The sequence below is a fragment of the Corella eumyota genome, chromosome 1, assembly GCF_963082875.1.
Source record: "Corella eumyota chromosome 1, kaCorEumy4.1, whole genome shotgun sequence".
Lineage (NCBI taxonomy): Eukaryota > Metazoa > Chordata > Ascidiacea > Phlebobranchia > Corellidae > Corella > Corella eumyota.
The window spans coordinates 20791073-20819023 of NC_137490.1; the positions used below are offsets into that span (position 1 = coordinate 20791073).

At 30.0% G+C, this 27951-nt stretch overlaps 2 protein-coding genes across 2 annotated transcripts; one reads left to right on the plus strand and one right to left on the minus strand.

Annotated features, from left to right (window-relative positions):
• Positions 1-243: 243 nt before the first annotated feature.
• Positions 244-12335, minus strand: LOC145744704 (transcription initiation protein SPT3 homolog). The gene is made up of 10 exons (XM_082562627.1): positions 12257-12335; positions 12020-12131; positions 11651-11721; positions 3895-3979; positions 3298-3487; positions 2926-3041; positions 2736-2811; positions 2475-2584; positions 1972-2077; positions 244-666 (listed from the first exon to the last, which is right to left on the minus strand). The coding sequence occupies exons 2-10, from the start codon at positions 12071-12073 to the stop codon at positions 458-460; spliced, it is 1017 nt and encodes a 338-aa protein (XP_082418753.1). The 5' UTR covers positions 12074-12131; positions 12257-12335; the 3' UTR covers positions 244-457.
• LOC145744680 (uncharacterized) lies at positions 9282-27950 on the plus strand. The gene is made up of 9 exons (XM_082562597.1): positions 9282-9438; positions 17921-18763; positions 19434-19589; positions 20486-20590; positions 21596-21697; positions 24027-24217; positions 24567-24671; positions 25467-25557; positions 25969-27950. The coding sequence occupies exons 1-9, from the start codon at positions 9348-9350 to the stop codon at positions 26553-26555; spliced, it is 2271 nt and encodes a 756-aa protein (XP_082418723.1). The 5' UTR covers positions 9282-9347; the 3' UTR covers positions 26556-27950.
• Position 27951: the final 1 nt, after the last annotated feature.

Here is a 27951-nt window from a genome sequence, read left to right on the forward strand (position 1 = left end):
TCATTTGGTTTTTCTAAGCAGCTATTTTTTATTTATTGATAAATGTACATACAAAAAATGACATAAAATGAATACTTCATTGTTGCAAAGTAAAAAAAATTTATGATTTAAAACATGCCATAAGCGGCAATTTTATGCAAAAATTTAAGTATCTGTCACCAAACCCAAAAATTTTAAATGCCTTACTCTTAAAATTAATTTAAGTAATTAATGCATAACTTTTAAAATTAATTTAAGTTTTTTTTATTAATATTATACTTGTTAGTAGTATAATGTAAATCATAGTTTACACCAAACTGTTACACAATTCATATTATTTTAAATCATTTTTCATTTTGAAAAAGTTTAGAAAAAATATATAAAAGTTAAGTTATATTTACTTAATTTTTACAACAAAAATTATTATTTATAGTCAAAAACCAGAATAATTATTATTCACACAAGTAAAGCACAAGAATTACTGCAAACATATTAATAATTGTTTTCCGTTAGTGGGCGGTAGAGGGTGCTGAAATCTTCGCAAAGCTTCGCGCACGTGGATTGGTTGAATCGAACATTTCGAAAGAACGTCGTCGTCTATTCCAGTACCTTGTTTTCTTTTTTTACTCTTCTTTGTCTTTTTATTTAAATCGTTTAAATCTTCTAGCCTTGACCAGGCGTTGTCGGCTAAAAAAATAACATAAGTTTGTTAAAACTACGACAAAGTTACAATAAACCGTTAAAACACTTCCTACACTACTGAGGTCCTGCGTTCGATCCCCAGTGATCTCATGCTGTAGCGCCCTTGAGTAAGGGGCTATAAACGGTATAAACTTCTGCTGAGCTAGCACTTAATTAGCAGTAAAACTACCGTGCAAATATTATCTATAATATCCCAAACTGCTAAAGGCAACTCGAAACTGGGTCGGGGTAACTGATGTTACTCCATGTTTAGGTAGCGCATTAGACTTTTCCACATCAAGAATAAAAATATATACAAAAAAAACTGATTACTGTTTTTATGATTGTGGGGTTACATTAAAAGCAATAAAGAAACTTTTGTTTTTTAGATTATAATTACTAACACAAAACTTAAAATTACAGCTTGAAATTTAATTTATGTTTAGCGCTTTAAAAATCAAAATAATTCCGAATTCAAATGCTTTGAAGAGGGGCGTTGATAATTCGCTGTAATTACAAGACTTGCTGCACGATGTAACCAGAATGTACAAAGATCAAACGCAAAACAGGACAATTTACTGCACTTTTAAACAGGCACAACCCAGCTTTAAGCTATGTGATGTAAATTGCTAATGTTATACGAGTTCAATTTATGATTACAACATACATGGTCCAAACAGCTGGGTAATTACAGTGTCGTTTACTCTGTCATAATTAGCAGGTTCTTATGGATACGACATTAGCAATTAGCCCTAATTCTTATAGCGGGTAATTCCTGAATTTTCGACGACTTGATTTTAAAATCGTAATTATGCTTTCTAGGAAAAAAAAATCGAAGTTTCTAGAAAGATTTTTTAAATCGTGATGTTGTAAAATTCACGGTATTTTAATAGAAATACTCGGCTCAACCTATCCTACTGTTTACGCAGTAACAAAAATATAATTGCAGGAACGTGATTTGTAATTGGCTACTTCAAACGATGAAAGTTAAACCTGAAAATCTTCTTACCACCTGTTTTTAATTAGAATTTTTCGATCAAATGAAAGCCGACTTCCAAACGTAATTTATCTAGGTCATAATTTAAACTAGCGTATATTGAATATTACTCATATTTATAAACAAAAATGACATCAATAGTTAAAACAAGAACTATAAAATTTAAAAACTTTACTTAAATTGCACATATTTAGTATTAAAAGTTTAAATTTTATTATTTTTTGTGAATTAATTTTCAATTATACAAATTTCAAGCTAAATTAGCACATTATATTAAAATCAGTCAAAATGTAAAATGAGGATAAACTAATTACCTTCGTTAGGAGGCAGTGAAGCGGAAGGAAAAGGAATCATTCTGTTCACGTCATCACTGGAATTTTCTTGTTGTAATAACAAACAAACATCAACTATTTCAGCTACCTATTAAAACAATAAAAAAGTAAACTAAATTAACAAAAATTTTCAGTTTAGAGGCAATTCAACACTAAATTCAAAATGGCGATGTCAAAGCGGCTCGTCAGAAAAAGAAATAACTTTTAGCTTTGCAGAATAATTTACTCCTGGGGTTAAGTAACAATGCTATAATATACTATAAAATATTTGTGTAAATATTTTGAACATGGTATATGTTTTAAATAATAAAATCAATTTTTTTTTGTCGCTTCAATATAATAATTATTGTACTTTTTTATTTACTTAATACGCAAAAAAAACCTAAAATAAATCAAAAAAAAATATATTGTAAAAAAATAATGTATCCAATTTTTTATAAAATTTAATTATTAAAAACTAAAAGAAATATTCAAAATGCTCTTACTATTTCGTGAGCAAAGTAGGCCAGAATTTCCCATGCTACATCGTTTAATTTAGAACTTAATTGTTGTATCATAGGATCATAACATTGTCGAAATTTACCCATTTTCTTAGCTAAAAATATATACTTTAAATCAAACAAAAAATTATTTAAAAAAATACCCAAATTTTAGGAAAATATAAGCCTTGATTTTTTACTATATTTTTTTTATATTTTTTATTAGAAAAACTTTTATTAGTTAAAATAAAATAAAGATATTTTTACCAAACGTTACTTGTCTACATTGCGAATAATTCAAATATTGATCGTACGTCATACATCTAGTTTGCCTCTCTGCCCTCTATAACACAAAAAAAATATTGAATTGTTTTATTAAATAAAAAAAAATTAAAAAAAATTAAATAAAATTTCTTTTTATCAAAATTTAAACATTTGATCACGTGATGTTACTTACTTCAGCGCGTTGCCTCCACATGTCGTCTTGTTGTTCTACGTCACTATCCATGAAGTCATCGATTCCAAATTGATCAAGACACTGTCGAATTCGATCAAGCATTTTGCTAGTTGAATCTAAAAAAAAATATATTTAATTTTGTATTTATTTTTGTTAATTTTTTTAATCTAGGAATTTCTAGGTTAAAAAAGGTAATTTTAAATTTTTATATTTTTGCTAATTTCTCTTATTTAAAAAAATTATTTTTAGTTAGTTTTTCTTATTTTTAATTACTTTTAATAAATTTTTTAATTTTAAGATTTTTAAATAAAAAATGTTATTTTACTTTTTAGGTAAAATTTTATTTTATTTAAAAGTTTAATTATATCGTACCTGAATCATCGTTATTTTCTAAATCATTTGATGCGATATTTTTTGAAATCGACCCCTTTAAATCTTTAAACTGGGCGTGGTTAATGAAACGAGATAACTTGGTTGGATTGTTACGTAATAAAAATATAAATTCTTCAATCCCAATGTGTTCGGAATTTCGTTGTTCAGCCACCGATGCAACCTTAATTAACTAAAAAAATATAAACTTAACAATATGTTTTTTTTATATATTTATTTATCCTCGATGTGTGAAGGTCGAATGCGCGACCTAAACATAGAGTAACATCATTTACCCAAACCCAGTCTCGAGTTGCCAGTAGTTTGGGATATTATAGATTGTTATTGTCTTATAATTAAGCTGCTTAATAAGTATTAACTCTGCTTAATATCGTTTATATCGTTTATTATGCCTTACTTAAAGTTGATACAGAATAAGAACAGTGGGAATCGAACCCAGGACCTCATGTAGTGAAGCCAAGTGTTCTGAGTACAACACCGCGCTGCCGGTCCATTGTGGTAAAAATTGTATAAAAATATTATTAAGTAATATAATTTTTAATTTTACTTTAGCAGTAAATATTTTGTAAAAAAGCTTACCAATTTATTGATTTGATTTTGGATAATTTCATCCACCAACTGACAAGTTTCTTTATTAGGTTTCCAAACATCTCCTAACGCATGCCTGAATAAAAATTAAGGTATAAAATTAAAATTTGCAAAAACTTAGCCAATTTCACACATTAAAACAGTGAAAGGGAAATTTATATATATTTAACAATAAATTGACGCGATTGAAAAAAATGACAAACTTTAATTCATTATTTAAAACTTGCCAAAATATAATATATTTGAACATGATTTTACAGTATAATATAACATTGTCACCAAATCCATCTAAAAGAACATTTTAGTCTTATAAGTATTTTAAGGTAAATATATTTAAAACATTTGTCGAAAACTCAAATTAAGCACCTTTATAACTTATTAAGTTTTTAATTATTTAATTATTATTTAAACAAACTATAACATTTTTTAAAAAAACATACAAAAGGCCGTGGTTTAAGTCCTAATAAAAAAGCAATTTTTTACAATTTCTCGACCAAAACCCAATTACCAAAACTTTTGAACACACAACCAAAAAACAAGCAATTTGATCCCTAATGAGATGATAAATTTACAAGTACAAAACACCGAGGTTAAAGGCCAACTACAGAAGCCAATTACATTTGTAAGAACAAGTCTTTTTGCACCAAGAAAAAGGGGTAAATCTTGTGGGTTTAGTAGGGTACGGGCGCCACGTGGGATCCAAACCACATTTAAATACAATATAAACGCGTGGCACTAATTTGTAAAACGATATGGAGTTAAATCGAAAGGCGACAATAATAATAATACCCGACGACTAGATTTTAATTACAGCAATTGGCAACGACGCCAAATTATTACAATATCAATTAATGACACGTTTTGAAAAGGATTATGTCCTAGAAGTAGTTGAATTGTACGGCTATCTATGAATACAGCGTTAGCTTAAGGCGCTGATTGCTGCTCATTTTTCAGTATGACTAACACTGGACCATATAATATAGCAGCTATGATTAAACTTTCGCTTTACAACCTTGCCTTGACAAAATGCCCGAGCTTGTAATACGCACTTGGACAACGTTAAAGTCGCCCACACCATGCTATTAAAACAAAGTGTTCATCGAAAAGAAATAATCGGCTATTTTAGGAAATAACAATTAAAATGAAGCCGATGGGCTTTTTTGTTTAGTTTTCTTTTCCGAAAACCTAAAAATAGACTCAAAGTTAATCACTGTGTAGTTTTTGTCGCGAATCGTAATTACCTAATTACAAAATTAGTTTTTGTTAAGCTATTTATAAATTAAAAATAATTTTCACAAAATTTGGCCTAGCTGAAGATCCTTAATTAATAAATTAAATTATAAAAATAAAATTATAATTGGGTATAATATAACACCCATTTTTCTAAATTTTACAACAAATAAAAATGATTACATATTTAGAATCTGATCTCTACGCGAAAACCTTAATTTTTTTACCAATTTCAATATTTTTCGAGTTTGTAAACTTCACTTAACCCCTACTCGACAAAACAACCTGTTTACGATGACCACTTCACTCACGTTTGCAATTCGGGGGAGTCCCCGGCCCTTCAGGAAATGACACCTGTAAGAAACGTGATCAAGGATCGATAATGTGCACGGGCGCGCTACTATTATGACGTAACAAGGCAAGGTTGATTAGGCAGACAGGGGTCAAGCGCTGGGTCACAAAAGGTCAATTAATAACTGAATTGGTTGTCGCTGTTTGATCGCTATCTGATAATCAGCGCTCAATGATCGAATACTAGAAAAGTGCAGCCAAAGTCTACGACCCGCGACCCGAACAATCGCGCTACAGTGACGTCACAAAACTCGCTTTGTTACGTCAGAACGACTGCAATCAGACAGCGCGTCTAGCAATGTACAGAGTTCAAGGCTTCTGCGCGAGAGTAAAGTTGTAGCGGTCGTTTTTTCTTTTTGAGGCTTATGTTTCATAGAAACAAAAATTAAATTCGAGTTAAAACAAACCCAGTTCTCCGAAAATCGTTTTCAAACTTCGTCAAGAAATTGGAGATGGAATAATTTCGGTTGACGACTGACATCTTGGATAACCGCACAATCGCAGCTAGCATTCTCAACCATTTCAAACTTAACGCCGAGCAACAGCAACCTGACAGCCCTACAACCCTTTCCAACCAATATACCCCTTTAAACCATGCATGTAGAGCTAATTAATACCATTTCTTCGAAGACTTATTAAAGCCGATCTTAAAGGGTGCCGGCTTGACAATTGTTTTGTGTTTTGTATGTTTTGAAAGAAGCAGCTAACTTGTAATAGGCGCTATGCAAAGGAAACGAAATCATGTTAAAATAGTTTAAAGAGAAGTATTTGATTTCAATTAGATCGGGCTGCAAAACGTTTGATTGCTGAATGTATATCGTCATTTTTGCAAATTTACAAAGACAGCCCAACGCATTAAAAATCCGAGAATCAAAAATAAAAACTCTTTCTATACAAAAAATACAAACAACTAGAAAATGTAAAAATTTGCGTTTTTGCTTTAAATTTAGACCCATAACCTATTAAGAATACACATTTATGTACATAACTCATTATTTAACTTGTCACAAGTACAATTTGGATAATTGTTCCACGTTATGTAACATAATATGACACCTCTAATACAATAACTATAGTCTCGAATAGGAAGAATAACCAAATACATCATTATGAATTCTATAGAAAAAATCATTTTTTCTATGGTAAAAAGAAACGTAGGAAAAGATAGGTAATTACAATGTGAAGTCCGCCCGCTAAGGTTAATTAGGAAATTGTGGTTATTATTGAAGGTCATTTTTCACATTGTATTATTCATAACCATTTTTAATTTGTTAAAATATAAACACCTGTTTTTTATTCGAATTTATATGGGACAAAAACGACTAATATTAAATTTGTTAAACGGTTTTTGCCAATATTTGCAATTTTTTCAAATTTTTAAGTTAAATTATTGCCATTTGTCGCGACTGTGAAACTTAATACGACGTTGTGTTAAAAATTGTAAGTGCTTGTGCCTTAGTTCAAGATAAAATAAAAACTTTTTTGTTGACGATTCTAAGTCAAGGGCATCAAACGATAATCTATCAGCAAAAAAATACTCGAAAAACAATTTTTTTTCGTGTGCGAAAACTGACGAATTGTTTTTTATCCTCGAATTATGACGTCATGGTCATTAGAGGTAACGCTAAGTTGGAAATGTAGTGTAGCGTATTGGAAAATGTCGCAGGTGCTTCCAATGCTTATGATTCACCGAAATAAGGTCACTAGAGGTCAAGTTTGGTTGCGAGTATTTGTAATTTTCCTTAAATAAAAAGATCAAAAACAGATTCTTTACTAATATTCCAAATATTATCTTTGAGTGAAATAAGCGTAAAAAATAAAATAAACTCTTGTTAAAAAATTATTTAAAACTACTTGATTTTTTTTTATTTTAACAAATAAACAAATAAAAAAAAAATACAACCTTTTTTAGTTTAAAAAGTAAAGATAACAGAGACTTAAATTTACAATATTAAATAAATAAATCTTGGCGCTAAATTATCTTTTTTTATATAAAAAAATTTAATATTTTATAAACTTGAAACAGAACCAAAACGAAAAAAATATAGCCGGGTTTAAAAGCCCGAAACCCGGCGTAGAATTAACCGCAGAGCCGGTGTTCAAGCAAAGAAGAGAACGGTAACAAATCGCATGAAAAAATCATCGCCATATTAAACGGTAGCCCGAATATTACTCGACGATCCAACAGTTTCTGATAGGCTATAGCCAGAGGGAAGCGTGAAGATGAATAAGTGATATATTAATGCAACTCTCAAGTGTTAAAACTGAAGTTGAAATTAAGAAATCGTTGGGAATTACAAAGTGTGTGACAGTTGTCTAAAAGCACGCGTCTAATAGGTAAAAGTAAGGATTTGGTTTCTTATTATTTCACGAGTTCTCAGCAGTTCAAAACCGGGAAAAAATGACCTGTGAGGCCCTAGATTAAGTAAGCATAACCGAGAATTGAAAGTGATATCTCTACTGCGTGCGAATTGCAGAGTTTACTCGATTCCTTATTCCCAATATCTGTATAAGCACAATGTCGTGGTTACAAAACATTGGGTAATCAGTTTGGCAGTGTAGTAAGCCTGGTGCCGAGGTGTTGTAACGCAAACCTGGCAAATTCACCCGTAACCGTAACTCTAGATTTAGCGACTTGGAAAAGGCACAGACGCTTACGTAAATTTAGGCTTGAGAATAACAATAACTCTACACTTTAGACAGCAGTTTTGCAATACCCAACAATAGCTAAAAGAAACTTAACGCAGAAATCTTCGCTTTTTATTAAAATTCAGGCAATACTGCCCTGTGAAATCTTTTTAAATTGATATTTAAGCCTTTATTTAGCTGAGAATTTTATGTACGCTAACTGAAGACCCCAAGTTAGAAATAAAGTTTTTTTATCGTCGGTAAATATAGAATCAATGTCAAAAACCACAGTTGAACCGCGGAATGAGATTAACTTTGACGTGTGGTAAGTTCGCGGAGTAATATGTTTTGTTGTGGTGGGAAAAGGTGAACCCAAGGTCACAGATGACCACGTGGTAAAATTTTAAAACAAAAAAAGGGAAAATTTGGAATTTGTGAATTGGATATTGATTGGAATTTCATAGACTCATTTTTGGGTCAATTCTAAGTACTTGTGAGTTTTTAAATTAACTAAAGCAATAGAAAAACAATGTTGTGTAAATTAGAAAAATAATTAAAGTTATTCAACTTTAGAATTAGTTGTTAAAATTAAGTTTTATATACAGATAACTAGTTACTAGTTAGTTAGATTTACCAAAATTCGCACACTACTATAGACTAAGCGTGACCTATGTACTTTCAATTTCAAAACACAAGTGTTTTATGATTCTAAAATTTCGTCTAACTTAGCAAACTTATAACTCAGTCGAGACAAAAACGCTGAAATCGGATAACTAATCCCACATGGGACATTGTGACGTAACAAAGTAACATTATTACGTGATAATTACACGGAAGAGGTTAAAGATACAATTACAGTGGTCATCTTAGAAAAAAAGTTTCAATTTTGGATAAAATTAACTGACCATTTTGTCGACTATACCAAAACTTTTCCTTTTATTTATTAAGGCACCCAGTTAGATTAAAAACCATCTTATTTTTAACAAAAATTTTTGAGTAAATTTTTAGTTTAGTATTAAGCCTTATGTAAAATACAAACTTACCAAAAAAAAGTGTTAAAAAGACGAAGAAATCAGTCGATATATTGTTAATATTGAGTTGTCATTAATTAATATTTCCGTTAAAAAAACAAGTCTTAAATTTTACATTTAAATTTTAGCTTAAAAATTTTTTGAATGTTTTCAGAAAAAGTAAAAAAATTAAAAAAAATCTAAGTTTGAACCGTTGTGAGAATTATGATGATGAACTTGGAAAGTGCACCGTCTGCGCATGCGCACCACCACACCAGGATTGATTTTTATGACATACACGCTCACATATCAGCGGGTAAGTTTTTAAATTTAAAAAAAAAATTTCTAAATATTAAAAAATCAAAAATTGTATACTTTTAGTTTATATAAAAACACTTTAAAAATATCTTTTTCAATTCTATTTTATTAGCCAACATTTAGTATAATTCTTTTACGATTTTTTTCCACAAATTAAGTAAATTCCCCCCGTTTCTATTAAAAGTATCTATTGTTTATTGTATATCTAAAATAACGTGGTGAAGCTAGCACAAGTATGCCACATCCTTGCTGTACATTATAACAATTATAAATCAATTCTACTAAGTGTCACATTGGCTCAACCTAATTTTAGTTTCAATTTAAAGTTTTGTCGTGAAAAGCTATCAATTTTCGAAATGATAAATAACGTTTTTTTGCCCCCATAATACAATTGACAATTTGTTTTTTGTTGGAGTATTTTGTAGTAAGGCGTAATTTTAAATTGCTTACAAATCTTTTGTAAATTGTGTTGGATGTATTTGTTATTTAAAAAAGGTTAAAAACTGTTATTTGGCGTTGAGTTGTCTCCAAGGATTTCAAACATAAAATGTTATGTTTTGAGGGCTTAAAGTCCTTGATATTAAAATATTAAACGCCAATATAAGAATAATAATATGATTGAAAAATGTTTTATAAAAATGACACGAAATTATATATATACTTTAAATTAATAATTATTTTTTCAACGACCTTAAAAAAAATGAAATGTTTCTAAAATTAGAATTAAATTTTTTCTGTTTATTAATTAAATTTTTTCGCCTATTTTTAATTTAAATACAATAGTGTTTTATTAATGCCAAAAGAACGGCTAAAACGATACCATGTTTTTAGTGCATTGAATTTCGTCTGATAATTAATGTTTTTATTTTATAAAGAATAGAAAACCGAAATCGCGGTTAGGTATCATATTTTAATTTGCATTGTATTAATATAGTGCGGTTTTCCACAGACCTATCATTTCCATATATTATCACCTAATCGCTAAATCTAAGGCCCAGCACAGGAAAAAACGTAATAACTCATTTAAATTGCAAATTCTTAGTATTAACATAACCCAGTTTTGAGCAGAAATTGTGGTTTAATGTGGTTGATATGGTATTCAATAAAAGGACACATGATGAAATTGTGAGGTAATAACATAAAATAAATTCACCGGTTTTCTGGGAAAAATTTTTCCGCAGGTTAAGTAGGAAACAACAACATTGGTTTTTAATTACTTAATATGTTAAAAAATTAGATTTTTTGCGTTTTTTGAATATTAAAATGCATTTATGCAATGTCTTATTAAAGGCTTATAACCTTTATGCTTTACACCCCTTGACCAATTTTAAAGAACATAACAGATATAATACATTAACAAATTTACATATATAATAAAAAATTATTAAATACCCATTTTTTACTTCTTATTCACTTAAACTTCACATCCTAAATTACAATAACGGATATACATTTTCTAAGAACGATGGAAAGGGATAATTAGCCAATTTAACAACCGGTTTTGTATCGGATTAACGAACTAAATCCTGGGTGTTATTTACTTATAAATTTAATTCAGTTATGTCTAACGTTTAATATAAAGTAAAACTGAATTAATTGGGTAACAGGGAAATAAGATATTGATATTAAACATAAATATTATTGTTATACAGTAAACGGTGAAAATGTAGCAAATTTAGATTTAAAAAGACCACCCTAGATTTACTTTTAACGGTTAAAATGGTTGTAATTTTTTGTTAATACCTTATTTTTTACATAAAATACTAGCCCTTATTTTTGTATATATAATACTTTTACTTTACTATACTTAAAAACCCATAATAATTAAAATAAATATTTAAAAATTTACTTTCTAAAAAACCTTATTTTACAACATTTAGGTTATAATTTAGAGTTATGTTTATGTAGCTATAGACATTGTATTTTAACCAGTGAAAGGCACTAACCTTTTATGGAATTTTTTTAGAAAAAAATTAAAGCGCTTTATATATTAAATGGCAATTTTAAAGATGCATGTAAAATTGATATACAATATTATTGAGCATAAACAAATTTTTTCGTGGTCAAATTTTTAAAAACATTTTTAAATAACCAAATGTAATTTTATAAATATATATATTAACCAAAATCAATACAATATTTTTGAACTCAGTTCTTCTCTTTGATTTTAATTAACAAATTTAAATTTAATCCACAAATTTCTAACTTACAACATAAAAGTGATTTCCTGAGTAAAAGAATTTTGCCCTTCTTCTATTTCTTTAGGAGCATCAAGATTTTGCTAAAAAAATTGTTTTCAATAAAACTGTCATATTAGTTGTTTGTTATACATTAGCATTATTAAATTAACATCACATTTTGTTGGATTATAAAACGTACAATAAAGTTGGGTTTTAAACCTTTTTTTAATTATTATTAATCATAAAAAATAGGTTAAATTTCGAATACTCTTAGACTGTAATGTAGTAAGAATACCACAAACACAGAAATACAAAAAATTAGTTTGCAAAAAAATTAACGAAATTAAACTATTTTAAAAATGAAGTTTGTTTTTTTTATAAAAAATACAAAATATGAACCTTTGTATCCAAAGTAATTGATTGGTGTTTTCGCTTTTGTTTTGGTTTTGTCATTCTTCGAATAAATTTTTGATCAAAATTTAAAACTGTATTTAGTTAGTTAGTAGCTTGCCTAAAAATATATATAAATTCAATTAAAGTAAAGTTGCCTAAACATAAGAAAAGATGACATTTTTACTTTAAGGTTTTAAAATTACATGTTTAGTGACACTTGACAGTAAATGTATAGCCCCTTACCCCCCCTTTATTGTTGTTGTTTATCCTCAATATGGGAAGATTGACTTCACGACTAAAACATATTGTAACATTTGTTACCCCAACCCAGTTTCAAGTTGACTTTGGCAATTTAAAATAATATTAATCTTAAAAGTTCATACCGTTTATAGCGAAAAAAAATGTATAATATAAATAATTTAATATATAAATATTTAATTTATAATTATTCTAATTAACAGAATATTTGGAAAAGATTTTTATTCACAGTTAAAAAATAAAACGCGGGTTGTTGTTACAAAATTCTCACAAGCGGGGATTTTTTAGTGTTTCCAAGTTAAAAAAATATTACTTATAATAAAAAACATTTATAATATAACAAAACTAAGTTCTTTATTGGTAGTGTTCTAATTTACACTGTAAAAATAACTGCAGCTATTTTAATATTTAAAATGCGGTTTACAAAGTCTAAAAATAAATTTTTCTAACAATTTTTATAATTACCGGGCAATATTTGCTACAGGCAAAATAACTACCTTAAACTTAATACCAACAATTAAAACCAATTCCAACCACTTAATAATACTCTTTGTAATTACACCCTGTCCGACAAAATACCTTCCGCCAGGTAGAGCCAGAGGTTTGTTCCGTAGCTCAGAATTTATAACCAGACTAAACGAATATCGTGCGCCACGTTCATCTAACTTGAACTTGTCCGCGTTTTGAACAAACAGAGAGTCGATCTCGCCTCCGACACGCTCCGCTAGACATGGCTGACGATAAGCTTCGCTCGACGACTTTTTGATTACACTGCGATGTTTCCGTATGGCTAGTATCATAACCGGAAAACTTATACGCATTAGAAGTACTCGAGTTATAAATTTATGTCAAGGCTAGACCACATGGCGATGTACAACAACAAGTGTGTTTTAATGTGTGATAATAAAGAGATAGAAGGATAATAAAAGGGCGAGGAGCTAAGGCTATTTCGCCACAATACACACAGAAAAAAGGGAAATGGTCAGTAGTAGTACCGCGAAGCTGTTAGCTTCAAGTTTCAAATTCAAGCTTTTTACGATAGATATTAAACTTTATTCTTAGTTAATTAAACTTTAGCCTAATAATTTTAACGTCTTGGTAAGGTGAAATTAATTTTTACATGAGAAATAGAGCGTTAAGATATATGTATTGTTAGAAACGTGCCCAAACAATAGATATGATTGTTACGCAGACAGTCGTTGAACTTCGATTGATTTTTTAGCGAAATCGAATTATTTTGAACCTAAACTATAGTAGACGTTTTACTTATATCGCAAAAAGCTTATATATTGTGACATAGATAACTATATATTATGATGTCATGGACCCGTGAAAGATACTTGTAAAAATCTATTTTGAAAACATATAATTTAACGTTGTTTGTGTGCAATTAGAATGTAAAGGCAGACTATATTGATTTCAAGTCGTAACTCAAAGTGTTGTATGTTATTTATTTAAATGCACTTGACTTTGTATTAGTAATGTCGTAACTGATAAAACACCCACGCGCTATTGTAGAGTATTAGGTTTATAAGTTTTTTCTAGATGACAAAAAATTGGGAAAACTTTACTGAAATTTACGCAAATGAGTCAGTATGACTATGACCACAAAAACCTATTTTCTGGTTCACAGATTTTTAAATGTCATGTAGTTAAAGTTAGGATTGTTTACCACAATTTTATTTTTGTACTGTTTAACCGAACTCAATTTCTTAATTTTGTGTATTAGTAAAAATAATTTTAACATTTTATTTTATCATTTATATTACTATAAGTTTTATATTGCAAATAAGCAAATTTAAAGAACAATACTTTTAGTTATGAAATATGTTAAATTGTGGGTATTACAAATTTGGTTTACATAAAAATACCTAATTTAGTTTTTATAAATTGTATTTTAATGAAAAGTTATATTTAATAGTCTCCAAATTTTAACAATTTTTTTTTAATTTTTAAAATAGAAGATAAAAATGCTTTAAATTTACAATAAATTTTTACACAAAATAGTAAATATTTTGTTTTTATTATTCTTCTTATTAATAATGCATAAGTTTTAAGTATTAATTAATCAAAAATACTTTGGTAATAAATTGACAAAAAGTGTCAAAAAATTTAAAAAGAAAAATGTTAAAAAAATACTTTTATTTAATAATCTTGTAACAAATTATTTTTTTCTATAATTTTCTTCAAGGCTTTATTGTTACTTATTGGTTTTAGAATATAACCTAAAAATGCTGTTTTATTTTTGATAATAATTATTTAATTATAAATCAGCAATTTATTTTTAATTTAAAATTTTGCGACAAAAAAAATTTGATCTTAAAAATTTTTTTTTTTGATTTTAAAACTTCCCGCCTTAACCAAATACTGCCCACGTGACCTGTACCCCGATTAACCTTTCAATCAGGGTTCAAATGTTGGTCAATACTCTACGTGCAGAGTTGTTTTGCGTGTGTTTGACCGGGTATTTACAACCATCAATAAGCCAATGGAAACCCGCAGGAACGTGCATGTGACCGCCAATTCGCTCTTTAATTAAGTTAAACGCCAGGAAAATTACAAGTTCTACCCTTTGGCAAAGGCCAAGTAAAATCGTCTAATGTCATCCTGAGTTTGTTTTGTTGCAAAGTCAGTAAGAGATGTGTTTTAAGATTGGTTTAAAGCTGAGACAATACACAAGCTGGTTAGATTGTGGTAATGGTAGACGGGTTAGTCACCACAAAAACTTAACATATATACCCACTCAAAATGAACTAAACCCGCGTAGGCTAAGGACCTTCAAGCAGGGCTTTAAAACGAAGAAGTCTAGCTCATTGACGCGTGCTTTAATGATCATTTGTGCCAAGTACAGTACTTTTAGGGGTTCATTGGGTAATTTGTTTTAAAAAATGAAATGCAAATTACAATATAAATAAGTATATTCCATAAAAACAAGTTTGATAGTTGGAAAATTCTAAAAAGTGTTGTCCTTTTCTTTTTTTGGTAATGCTATTTTCTTTTTAATTTGTAGCTTTTCTTTTAATTTCTAAAAACTTGAACTTTCAACGGTGTTGTTATTTTCTTATTAATAATTTATTAACTTTTAAGAAACAGAAATGCTTCGACAACAATTTGACTTCCTACTCACTTATACAATTTTTCTTGGTAAAACTTAAAAACTTTCTAAAAAATGGTCCTAAAAATATTTCTTTTTAAAAATTGACTCATAACATTCTCTGTAATCAGATTATTAAACTAAAAGAAGACATAACAAACAAACGTGCTTTCTGTACCTTAAAAATAGATTGTTTATAACGATTTTAACCCGTTTTACAACATATTTTCTATAAAGGTGAAACATACTAAAACTGAATTACAATTTTCTGCATTGTGTTTTAATGATTCATGGTCAGAATTGAACAGTTTTGCCCAATACCCAAGTTTTATTTTTCGGCCACAGACAGAGAAAGATTAAGCTCTTTTTGGTATAAACACATCGGTTTAATATGGGATGAAAATAGATGTTTACCTGGGCTTTCGTAATCTCGACGAAATGAACCGCCTGAGGCAAATCGGTTGCGAATATTATAAAACTGAACAACCGTACTGTTAACGCCACGTTAGTTGTGTATTCGAGGCTAAGTATTTATTAAGCAAAAACGCTTCACCAAATTTAGGCTCGGTTTTTGTGTTTTAAAACAGCAGCACTTTTGTGCTAGTGGGATAGCCTTAGTGTTTATGATTCTTGCGGTTAAATATATCGCATTAAAAGCGGTAATTGCGATAAATAACAACGTGCAATAGTAAAAGTAGTAAAATTTACGAGTCATGGTTAAAGTGAAACATGGCAATGTTTGCCTGCGGTTTGCTAGTTCAACTGTTCGGTTTGCATAGAGAATTAGCTACGTGACTTTTTAAGAAGTGGTCATGACGTCACGATAACCCGTACAGACAAAGGGATTGGATAACCTAAGCAATTGATTTTTTTCAACGCCTGCATGAAATTCTGACTAACAAATTAAATAATTTATCCTCTTTTAAGTTTAATTTTACTATCAAATTATGCGCTAGTTTAAAGAAAATTAAACTGTTGCAATGTACATTGTTTAAATATAAGTTATAATAACCTAAAGCTATCATTTTAACTACATTTTTGGTGTGAATATTAATGATATTGGGTATTTTTTGTTAATTCTATTTAAATAGGATTTATATTAACATATAGGTTAATTTTTATAATAAATAAGTATTATGCAAATATATAAAATCTGATATTGATAGTGACAATGAATCTGTTTAATTTAAAATTAGTTTTAAGCAATAAATAACTATAAAAATTAACTAATATCGCAACAAATCTGTTGGGAAATATTTTCCAATAAATTATGTGTAATTGCAAATGTTATACTAATATAACAACCAACATTTTAGTTTGTTCTTTTTTAAAAAATTATATTTTTTAGTTCTTTAAATTTTTTATTAAAGATTCTTATTGAACTATGTTATATTAATTTTATATAAATTTCAGTAATAGTTTGTTTTTTAAGTTTTTTGTAAAGTTTTAAAATATATTTTAAGTTTGACTTGACTTTGAGCATTAACGTTTAAAAATAATTTGATAAAATTTCAGCTCAAAGTTAAAATTTAACTTTAATTAAATTTCAGAAAATAATATGATTTTGTTTAATACATTATACTTTACACGTTTTAGTATACATTAAAATTGGTAAAATATATATAACTATATTCTAAATAAATATCAATATTGCAATAAATAACATATATATTTTTTAAAGTAAAATTATTCCTATTTATTAAGCATATAGAGAGTACATTTTTTATACATACAAATGGATTTTTAAAATTAATTAAAAAATAAATCATACAATAGCTTTAGTAAATCTTTTAAAACCTGTAGGAATTGTAAAATTGACTTAAAATCCTTAAGTTAAGAATTATGACACAGTTTTGAAATATGTTTTTGGAAATTATTGCAAAATATTTTTCCATTGCAACTCTTTCTTTGATTTTCTGTTAAGATAAATTTCCTGTAGCACCAATTAAATTTGTTTTTAAATAAATTTGGGGCACATACGACTAGTTAAGAACAACGAAAAGGAAAAAAATGAAAGATTTTTCAGATTATCAGGAATCGGAAATTGTTCAAAATTGTTGACCGAACAAAATGGCGGATTTTGTTTTTTTAGAAAAGTTGTTTGGTCAGTTCTAGATCATTTTAAATTCAAGTTCAAGTTTAAGCAAAACAATTTGACAATATCTTAACGTACATTATACAGGTTATGTTAAAAGCAGAATGTTATTTACGTTTGTCGCTAACAAATATACTTTAAATTCTCAAGAGACAGTTTAAGTAATATTTGAGATCTTATATTTCATACAGAAACCTTTAGTTTATTTTAAAGGTTAGATTTTCAAAAGCCAATACAAAATATAAAATAAAACGGTTAAATTAATATAACAAGTTTCATATACGTGTTTAACTGAAATAATTGCTTTCATATACCATACTTAGCTTAACTGTTATAAGTTAAAGGTAGCATTAAAATTAATTTAGTTTAGCCAACCTTGTAAAGTACAAGGATATACCATTTCGTGTGATGTTTAAATGTGTATTGTAGTTAATTAAACCCAAGTTTTGTATGTTTCTAGAACACCAGTTCCACCAGCGACATATTAACCATAACTTTAGGCATCAGCTAGGCTCTCATGCTCTTGTTGGTCCTAGTGAAGTTTACCATCCAAGTTGTGAAAAAGAACGTAAAGAATATGAGTCGCTCAAGCTAAAAACAAATCGAAATTACCCGCACAAACGAAGCTATTCTACTGGTGGTCATCCAGGCCAATACGAGCAAAACAGCAAGCGACAGTTTGCCATAAACGAGAAGCATTTTGGTGATGATTCTAAGTTTCTGTCGGTCGTCTCTTCACCGCCTAACACACCGAGTTGTCACGCTGCTCCCCACTGCGATTCTAATTTCTACAACCAGGACTTAACAGCCGAACATTGTGACTATAATAATAACAACCAGACACGGCCTTCTCCTACTCGATCTTACTGCTCATACGAAAGCTATAACTACAGCGCGTACGAGGGGCAGCATCATAGATCAGTATCACATGAGCCTTGCAACCAGCACGCATTTGAAAGGCAAGATCACCTGCGAGGTAATATTAACGAGACGTACAACGGAGCACACATCCCTGCCGAGTACCAACACCCGTACCAGCATCATACGCCCTACAATTACTACCAAACCAAGCCTAAATCGACTGGCACATACGGGGAAGGATCGAGCATGCCTGGCACACAGGCAATGAGTATGAATTACGGTGGAGCTAATACTCAGCAGCATGTAGGTACGAGCCGCCATGTCGTAGACATTTTATCTGATCATCAAGGCGAGCTTATAAAAACGGACAGTCCTAATTTTCTATGTACACCTTTGCCACAGCATTGGAGGGTCAATAAGTCGTTACAAACCCCATTTAAAGGTAACAAAATCATTTTTAAATCTTTTTAGTTTGGTTAAAGTTCAAATTTTAGTTTTAAAATTACTTTAGTTAATTTTGCATTGCCTTTTGTAATACATTTTAAAACTTTTACTTTTTTAATAAAAATTAACGCCCATTTTAGACTAAAAATAGACATAGGGTTATTTTGAAAGGTTGACCTTTCTGTGTATAATACTTCTTTTATTTCATACAAGCACAAAGAACAAATAATAACTCCATAAAAATATACGTTTGGTTATATACAATACACTGAATACTTTTTTGTGAATGTTTTGTTGTCATAAGTTGGCCTACTTTGATATTATTTGTAAGAAACTTTATGTATATATAAGATTGACCCGATTTAAGATTTACCCCATATGTGTAACTTGGTATTATAGAATTTTCGTCTTTAATTTCAATTTTTACATTTAAAAAAAAAAATTTTAAATACATTTGAAAAATCCTTTATATATTTTGCCCTTAGATTTTTTTTACTTTATCTATTTCATATTTATACCCTATACCAATACCCAAAAATTATTTTATACTTTTAAATAAAATTAATTTATTTTTTTAAATTTAATTTAACCCAAATTTCAACCAAACAATTATATTTAAAATGTTCGATACCCAAACTAAAAAAACAAATAAAATTATTTTTTAATAGTCGTGGCTTTATGTGAGATTCCGGATGGAACGCCGGTGTCCGTGATGGCGGGGAATGATGAAAACTATTCCGCGGAATTGCGGAATGCGACCGCCACAATGAAAGGTTGTGTCGCAAGATTTAACGACTTGAGATTTTTGGGAAGAAGCGGGAGAGGTAAGAAAAGCGGTCAACAGTTGGTGTTGTTTTTTTGGTCATGGTGTTTTTTTGTGGTTATGGTGTTTTTTTGGTCATGGTGTTTTTGTAATGGTGAATTTTAAACTTAGTGTTGCTTTAGAGTTTTTGTTTAAGGTGTTTTTTGGTGTTTTTTGGTCTTGGTCTTGTTTTTTGTCAAAATTTGCATAAATTTAAATAGTTAATGGGGAATTTAGTAAATAAAAGCGGTACTTTTTAAATACCAATTAATTGATATAATAAATATATTTGGAATTTCGGTTTTCGACAAAAGAAAGATTTTTAAATTTTTTTTTATTTTATTCCTAGAAATTATAGATTTTTTTAAAAGCTGTCAAAAAAATTTACAGATTTTATGATTTTGTTAATACAGCTAAAACAATCTTTTAAAAATAATGATAAAGTTATAAGTAAAATAACATTAAAGATTATAACAAATCATGATTCAAAAATTTTATAATTTTTTTTGATTACTAGTCTAAAAAAATCCAATTTTTGCGTTTGTTTTTCGAATGAATGGTTTTATTCATAATTTTCCACAACAGCCTGAATTATAACAAGCTAGAGGCATAAAATAATGACGTCACGCACTTAACATTTACATTGGAAATCACCTAACAGTGTAAAATCATAAACTGTTTTCCAATTACAGTCGCTTCTATTTTAAAATAATTTCCTTTAACAGCTTTCAAAATTGAAGTTTTAATATATATTTTTTATTAGATTTTTATGGCAAAATATGTAAAAACTATGTATTTATATAAATACATATAAAAAAGTAATTTAACAACTTAAATACACTTAAAATGTCACTTTTTAACGCTACATTTTAGCCATTGAATTTTTGCTTTTTGTATTCAGCAATTTTTTGCGTTCAGGTAAAAGTTTTAACCTGACAATAACTATATTCTCCACACCGCCTCAAGTGGCGTCGTATCAGAGAGCAATTAAGATTACAGTCGACGGGCCGCGTGAACCAAGAAGTAAGAAATTAAAATTTATATTGTGTAAAAAAGTCTAAAAATAAATAAATATAGGCTTTATATATCGTTTAAACATTGTAACATTTATGTTAAGAGCTACAAACCTAAATATAGCTTTACATAGCGTTTATATAGTATACCAATTTAAAGTGATGCCAAAATTCTTCTAAATACAATGTTAGTCTAAACCCTCCTAATTTAATACTTGATTTGTTATATGTATTTTTTAAAGGTTTTTTTTTGTTATTAAGCATAAATCAGTGTTTTATTTGCATTTTAATTTAAATCCATACTTAAACTGTAGAGTATATAAATTGACTTTATTTAAATATTGCTACATCATAAAATCCCCATGTTATATTACATTTTAACATACTCTATAGATACCTATACGTTAAACTTGGACATTTTTAATACACAAATCATAATTGAACAAAACAGAACATCTTTTTATACAATTTCCAAGAAAAGTTTTTTTTCTCTGTACTATGGGAGTCACAGGCTTAAAAGAACTTGCGCCATAAATTGACTTCCCAGAAAAGGAGATTTTATTACAGAGTTAGTTGAGCTTGAGTACGTGCAAATTCCAGTTTCACACAACCGCATTTTCTCAATAAAAACAACGTATTTTTTGGTTAACTTTGGTGATTCGTGGTATCCCAAAAAGTCATAAAAACTGTGTTAAACCATTAGTTATTGCCTTACACATTTTTTTAGTAATATTTTATTATTTTTAATGTTTAAAGACGACTCTCTGACCTAAAACAAAGAGAATCTAACATTTGTTAACCAGTAGACCAGTATTAAGTTAACTTTGGCAGTTATTTATACAATAGTTTGATCATATAACCAAACTATATTTAAATTTTGACTCTAAAAGAATTCGTACCGTTCACAGCACCTTACTTAAGTACGCTACGACATACAAAAAATATGTAGTAAGGCTAAATGTTCTAACCACTACACCAAATTGTCGTTCCTATTTTGAAAGCATTATAATTTTAGGGCACCGCCAAAAGCAAATGGAGGAACGAGCTAAGAATGTTTTATTTTCGGAAGGTTTTCATTTGGACGGAATTAGAAGAAACCCCGCCTACCAAGGACAAGGTAAGGTCACGTGACTTTATAAAACCAATTTTAAGTTAGTCAAAAACGAATTTTATTCCCCAATAAATCCAAAAATTGACTAAGTCCGTATAAAAAAGCTTGTTTAATTTTTTGTATAATTTATAATAATTTTAACTACAGTAAAACTAAATATATTTCAGTAGTTTAACATTTTATAATTTTTCAACTATTGAATCAGTGTCAAATGAGTGCATATTAAATATTAGCTAAAGTTGAACAAAGTTTATTTTAACGTTATATGAGCTTGCATAAGAGGTAATGAAATGTAATACAAAAGTGGTTTGAAATCAAATTATATTTCTAATGAAGGTTTATGTTTACTAATTAACTCTTAGATCACGGACAATTAGGTTTTATTAATTATTTATACAACGTTTGTATGAGTTCAAGTTTAATTTAAAAAAAAATCAAGTTCAAAAAACGTAACATCAAGCAATATAAAAGGCCTAATATTAAACAAGCAAAAATACAAATTTTAAATGCGTATTTTTTAAAAAAGGCCTAATTAAAATTTAAAAAAAATTAAAAGTAACTGTTACAGCGAAACTTTAAGAATTTTTTTTCGAATCACGTGATTTTCGAGCGAAAAACGAAAACAAAAAACACGTTTCGTTGCGGTTCGATATCGCTATGAACTTGACACGAGGGCCAGTCGCTTGTTTGTTTTAAAATTTACTTTACTACGCATTTCACTTAAATTTTTTGCTATTATGTGACGCCCTAATTTAGTTATATAACTATTCCATATTGCTCTAGTTAAAATAACTGTAGCGAATTAACATTTTTGCTCCAAAAGAAGACTTTTTTTAAATTTTAATTAAAAATAATTAAAAAGAACAATTGTTTTTTTTTAAAATTCCATTCCCGATACATATCAATTGACGGCGTAGGGACCAAACATTAAACAGGATTAAAGTTTTGCTCAGACAAGCGCGGTCTGCGGAATGTTCCAAGATTTCGTCCCGAGTTAACCTTGAAGTTTACTCAGTTTTTGGCCATGTAGAGTCTATGATCGTCACGGCTAACCAGGTATAGGTTAATGTGGTTGATCGGTTGCGGGTTTAAATGTTAGAACAGGGATTTTATCTTTCGTGTTTTCAACAGGGATTAAAATGTAAACTTGGGAAGAAATTAGGGTGTTTGTTGATAAATTCACCCAATATTTTAACCCGATTTTTTATAATTATTGACCAAAAAGCACCATAATAACAATAAATGTTTTAAAAAGTTTATTTGAACAATTTTTAAATAAAGTTTTTAAATATTTTTTTCGGTTGAGTTTTACCCACTCGCCTTAAGCGCTTTTGCAAGCTGGTGAATAACGCGGGAACGAATCACGTGACGCAAATTTAGGTCGAATACGTTTCGGTCTGGCGAGCAGTAAATTGAACTTGAACCCTCTAGCCGCAGACACTCAACAGCACACTCACACAAGCAAAGATATCGCACGTGCTCGACGAACGCACACACACGACTCGTTTTGTTTGTGCGCTGTTAAGAGTCTTCAAACACACACGCACAATATCGTCTGGCTTTAGGAGAAGAGATCCACTTCGTCTGCTCTAAGTCTATGCAGTCACGGATATTTCTACACTCACTAGTAGCTCGTACATCTCGCGGTATTTGAATACAAGGGTCATTCCGCATGGCCTTGATTTATGTAGCCCCCATACGCTTACCACTCTGTTTGTCCAAGTCTCGAACAGCGTTACGTCATCATCAGGTTTCTGGTTCCAGGTCCTTCATCAGCGCTCGCTCTCTCTTTTTCTCGAACGCCAATCCACCGCATTCCTGCACGTGTTTTAAACACAGCCACAAATCCACACCGCGCTCTAATACGAAAGACTTAACGCGGGTGTGCCTCCACGCGCGTGCGTTGGACGCTTGGCAAGTTAGCCATGGGCTATACGCAGCTATGAAGCGCGCAGGCACACACACTTTTGCTTGGCTTAGCAGATAGCATCGTCTATCCAATAGTGTATATTGGTGGTTTTGTGGGAGCGATCTGATGTTGCAAATCTTAAATTCGCCTGCGGCCTATGATAAGCCGATTGCATTGGCGTTCGCTCGTAGGAAAAACTCGAGAACAGATTAAGTTATTCTTCTTCTGTGGCCCTATACATGGGTACTAATTACGGGTCAGGTGGTGGTACACAATAACACGTTAGCTGTGACGTTTACAACGATTAAAACTTTGACTCATCGAGTTAAAATTCGGTTTCGCCTTAAAATTTTCCACGCAAATAATCGTAAAAATTGACCCACCAGAATACCCACGTTTATTTTATAATTACCTATTGTATTACAGTTGATACGAGAGGAATGGGGACTGGGGGTTGGGGTTACCCACAAGCGCAATTTCCCTATCTTACCCCATCACAGCACGCCGCAGCAGCTGTACGTGCCCAGTCTGTTGTTCGAGCCACTAATAACTTAACACCGGGCTCTCTCGCGCAAACTGGCTCCATCACGCCACCTGCCGGAATCAATATGATTAAGGTAATGTCATTTTTTTCCAATTTTTTTTATTTATATTTTTTCACGATGTTAAAATGACGACTTCATGACCTAAACATAGGCTTATATCAGTTACCCTAACCTAGTCCCGAGTTGCAGAAGTTCATACTGTTGATAGCGCCTTACTCAAGGATACTACAACATAAGAGCATTGGAAATTGAACCCACGAACTTATGTAGTGTAGCAAGTGTTTTAACTACTACGCCACACTTCCAATTGTGTCAAATTTAACGCAAAAAACAAATGCTGTTAGCATGTTTTAGCAGTTTACTTGTCAAAATAACTTAAAATAGGTAAAGTTAATTTCTTAAAAAGCAACTGTTTTTATAGAGAGAAGACAGTGGAGGGCATTTATCTTCTACAAACGGGGTCTCAACGACTTGTAATAACAGCAATGGAACTGGAAACGAGTCTTTAACCATTAGATTTTCAGAAGTTTGTTATTTTGTGTATTCCCCATTAACCTTAATTACCCAATCTTATCTTTGTGTATCCATCAATTTAAAGCTTTGAAAAATTGTCTTAATGTCTTTATTTTAATTTTTCTGATAACGTTAAAATTTTTAAAATTTAATTTTTTTGCAGAAAAATTATCATAACTGCTTAAGAGTTTAAGTAATTTTATCAACTTATAGTTAAAATTAAAAAAAAAAATTAAGTAATTTTTGTGGAATTTTCTTATTATTTTTGATTTTAATTTTTTGATAACGGTTAAGTTCCCAAAATTTCGACTAGAATTTAAATTTGTTGCAAGAGAGTATAGTTTGAAAAGTTTAAATTAATTTTTATTAAATTATAGTTTATAAGTCTAAAAACTTTCATAAAAATAACAATTTATCAGAAACCACATTTAAAACAACTTTACGCTAGTTTAGTTTTTGTGGTTTTTGTTTACGCTTCGCTTGGTTACGCGTATTTAACAAATAACAGCCCCTAAAATAAACTTATGTACTTAACTTTTAACGCTGGCATATATACGAAACTATATTTATAAAAAAAATAGTTAAAGTATTAGGATAGGTTGCCACGTGGTAAAGGCTATGTAAATTATATGTATATAAATAACATTAAAAAAGTTTTAAAGAGAGCCAATTTTGATTGTAAATATAAATACTTATTTGTTTATATAAAATTGTTTTGATATGTATTTTTTTTGCTTAAAATTTTAAGTATTTTGTTTAAAGTATACTTTAAATAAACGCATATAAATCGTATATTTTTTTATTATAGGTCCATGTAGAAGGAAGATTTGGAAATCGATCTTTTGTATATCCGAGTGGGAGCGCATTTTCTGGGTACGATAGCTCCATGTTACCAACAGGTTAGTTGATTAGGTTTTGATACAACACCAAGCAAATAGTATACACAACAAAATGTGCATATACTTTGTACACAACTAAACATAGCTCAAGATGTAATTTTTTCCTAAAGATTCTGTGCGAATTATGATCTGTAATTGAAATTCAATATATGCTTAACCCGTTAATAAAATAAAAAGTGTTATCCTAATTTAACCAGAAGGCAACTCAATTAAAAAAACAACCTAATAACATCTTATTTTTGTTAATTGATTGTATAAACGATGGTTAAATTGTCCTCGGATTTAGTTGTCTGTGGGTTGAGCTGACTTGTTATTTAACAAAGAGAAATCTACAAACTTTTATTTTCTAAAATTTAGAATTATAAATAAAATAATTTGTTTTAAATTAACATGAAATTAAATATATTCCAGGAACGGGATCACAATCAACAAATAATCCATACGGAAGCGGACACTCCGCTGCAACCGCCGCGGTGGGTCCCTACTTGTACCCCGCTGCTCTCTACCCTGGCGGACCCCTTTCCTCTTACAACTCGATGGGTCAAAACTATGACGTAAACAGCAGTAACAACAACAATGCTTCGTGCTCTAACGCCATCGTGTGCCGGAACGACACCGACGTGACTAACTCGCCGACGAACGGGACCGGGAGGAACCGTACGGGACCCTCGTCTGTTGGAAGCGAGGGGGATATCTCGACAAATATGTCGCCAGGTGGCGCGTCAGGGGGTGGAAGGGAGGCGCGGGACTCCCACTCTTCTCTGGATGCTACTGCTCTTAATTTGCTGAACGCTGGAGGATTACACGGACAACGCTGGGACGGAAACGGGGGCGTCGTCGCTGCGGCATTAGAAGCGGTAAGTCGCAATCAGCGCGACGCTATGGAGCACCATCAGCTTGGAGGAGGAAGCAGAGGGGGTCACCCAGCCCTTAACCCCGCAACAGTTGGGTTAGAAGACGTGTGGAGACCCTATTGGATAACGCCTTCGACCACGTGATTTTGATCATGCGAAAAATAAAACTTGGAATCCCATTCTTGTAAAACAAGGGGTTATGATATGGCTTCGTATTCTGTAAACTAAAAATGCTAATGCTACTAATTCAATTATGTCAGCTTCGGCAAAACTTTCAGTTTAAAATGGGGGTGGTCTCTCGGGTTAAAACCAAAAATGAAGCTAATAAAGAAATACTGTTCGTTTTTATTGTACCGCTAGAGAGAGATGAAGAGCCAATAACTGAGTGACTAATAGTTGAATAAGTTTTATTTTTTTACTTTAAAGCTATGAAGTTTGACATTGACTCGCTTTTTTTTCAAAAATAGTAATTTTTACATACGAGTATTAAAAGACGTGAACCTAAAATATTGGCTTTAAAATTTTAAATTGTAAATAACAACTAAGCCTTTGTGCACTGTGTATTAAAATTCGGATCTGCTTAATTTTACTAATTATCTACTGTTCAAAAGAAAGTAATTGCTTTTAAAAAAGAAAAAATAGTAATTTTTTTTAACGGTGAAAAATATCGTTATTTTAAAAATTTTATTTTTATGGATTTTTTTCCATTTATCCCGCCTTGAAGATGTTCTTAATATGTATTGTTATAATGTATAAACTTTAAGAGCTTAAACGTGTTAAATCTTTACTAAAAAATGTTTTTTTTGCTTTGTGTTTTTTGTTTTTAAAAAGGGGGCGCGAAATATACCGAGCGCATATTTTTACCTATTCCTAATTTTTGTTCAAAAACGGAATTAAAAAAGTATTTTTTTTCCCACTAAAGTTCATTTTTTTGTGTGTTAGTTCCAATTATGTGCTGTGTACACCTTTATTTTACCACTATAAATGCCTGTGACTATCATCGTTATCACATTATCATAACAACTCTGTTTAAATTATAACTAAAGTTCAACTTACATTGACATGGTCAACGATTTGTGTTTAAAGGTATTTAATACAACCCCATTTATTTTAACAATTATTGTTTTTTATTGACAAAAAAATTCGCGTTTTTTTTTTGTTTATGTTATGTCCAAATTGACTTATCTGCAAAACTAGCAAAAATATAATCATTTTACGATTTTTTTTTCGACAACTATATAGGCAATTTTCATAAGTTTGCAATTCTTGCTTATTATTAAAATTATTTGTGACAATAGGCAATCTTCCCATAATGCTTTCTATAAAAAATCTGCTGCACATTTTATCTAAATTAAATATAAAAAATTAAAACAACATTATAAGATATAATTTCAATTGTGACGTCGTCGCCCTGTGTTTATGACGTAACATTGCTCCAGCACTGCTGTCAGTTATGACGAATTTGATCGCTTAGCGATGTTAATATTTTTGCTACTGTGCCTACTCCGCCACCGACTTATAAAGTACAAAAACATTACTT

Excerpts from the sequence above, each read along its gene's own strand:
- LOC145744680 (XM_082562597.1), top strand. The coding sequence starts at position 9,348 with ATGATGATGAACTTGGAAAGTGCACCGTCTGCGCATGCGCACCACCAC. Across the intron at positions 24,672-25,466 it reads TAACCATTAGATTTTCAGAA|GTCCATGTAGAAGGAAGATT; the intron begins GTTTGTTATTTT and ends TTTTTATTATAG. Across the intron at positions 25,558-25,968 it reads TAGCTCCATGTTACCAACAG|GAACGGGATCACAATCAACA; the intron begins GTTAGTTGATTA and ends AATATATTCCAG.
- LOC145744704 (XM_082562627.1), bottom strand. The coding sequence starts at position 12,073 with ATGACAAAACCAAAACAAAAGCGAAAACACCAATCAATTACTTTGGAT. Across the intron at positions 3,980-11,650 it reads CAGGAAATCACTTTTATGTT|GCATGCGTTAGGAGATGTTT; the intron begins GTAAGTTAGAAA and ends ATTTTTATTCAG. Across the intron at positions 3,042-3,297 it reads AGAAAATAACGATGATTCAG|ATTCAACTAGCAAAATGCTT; the intron begins GTACGATATAAT and ends ATTTTTTTTTAG.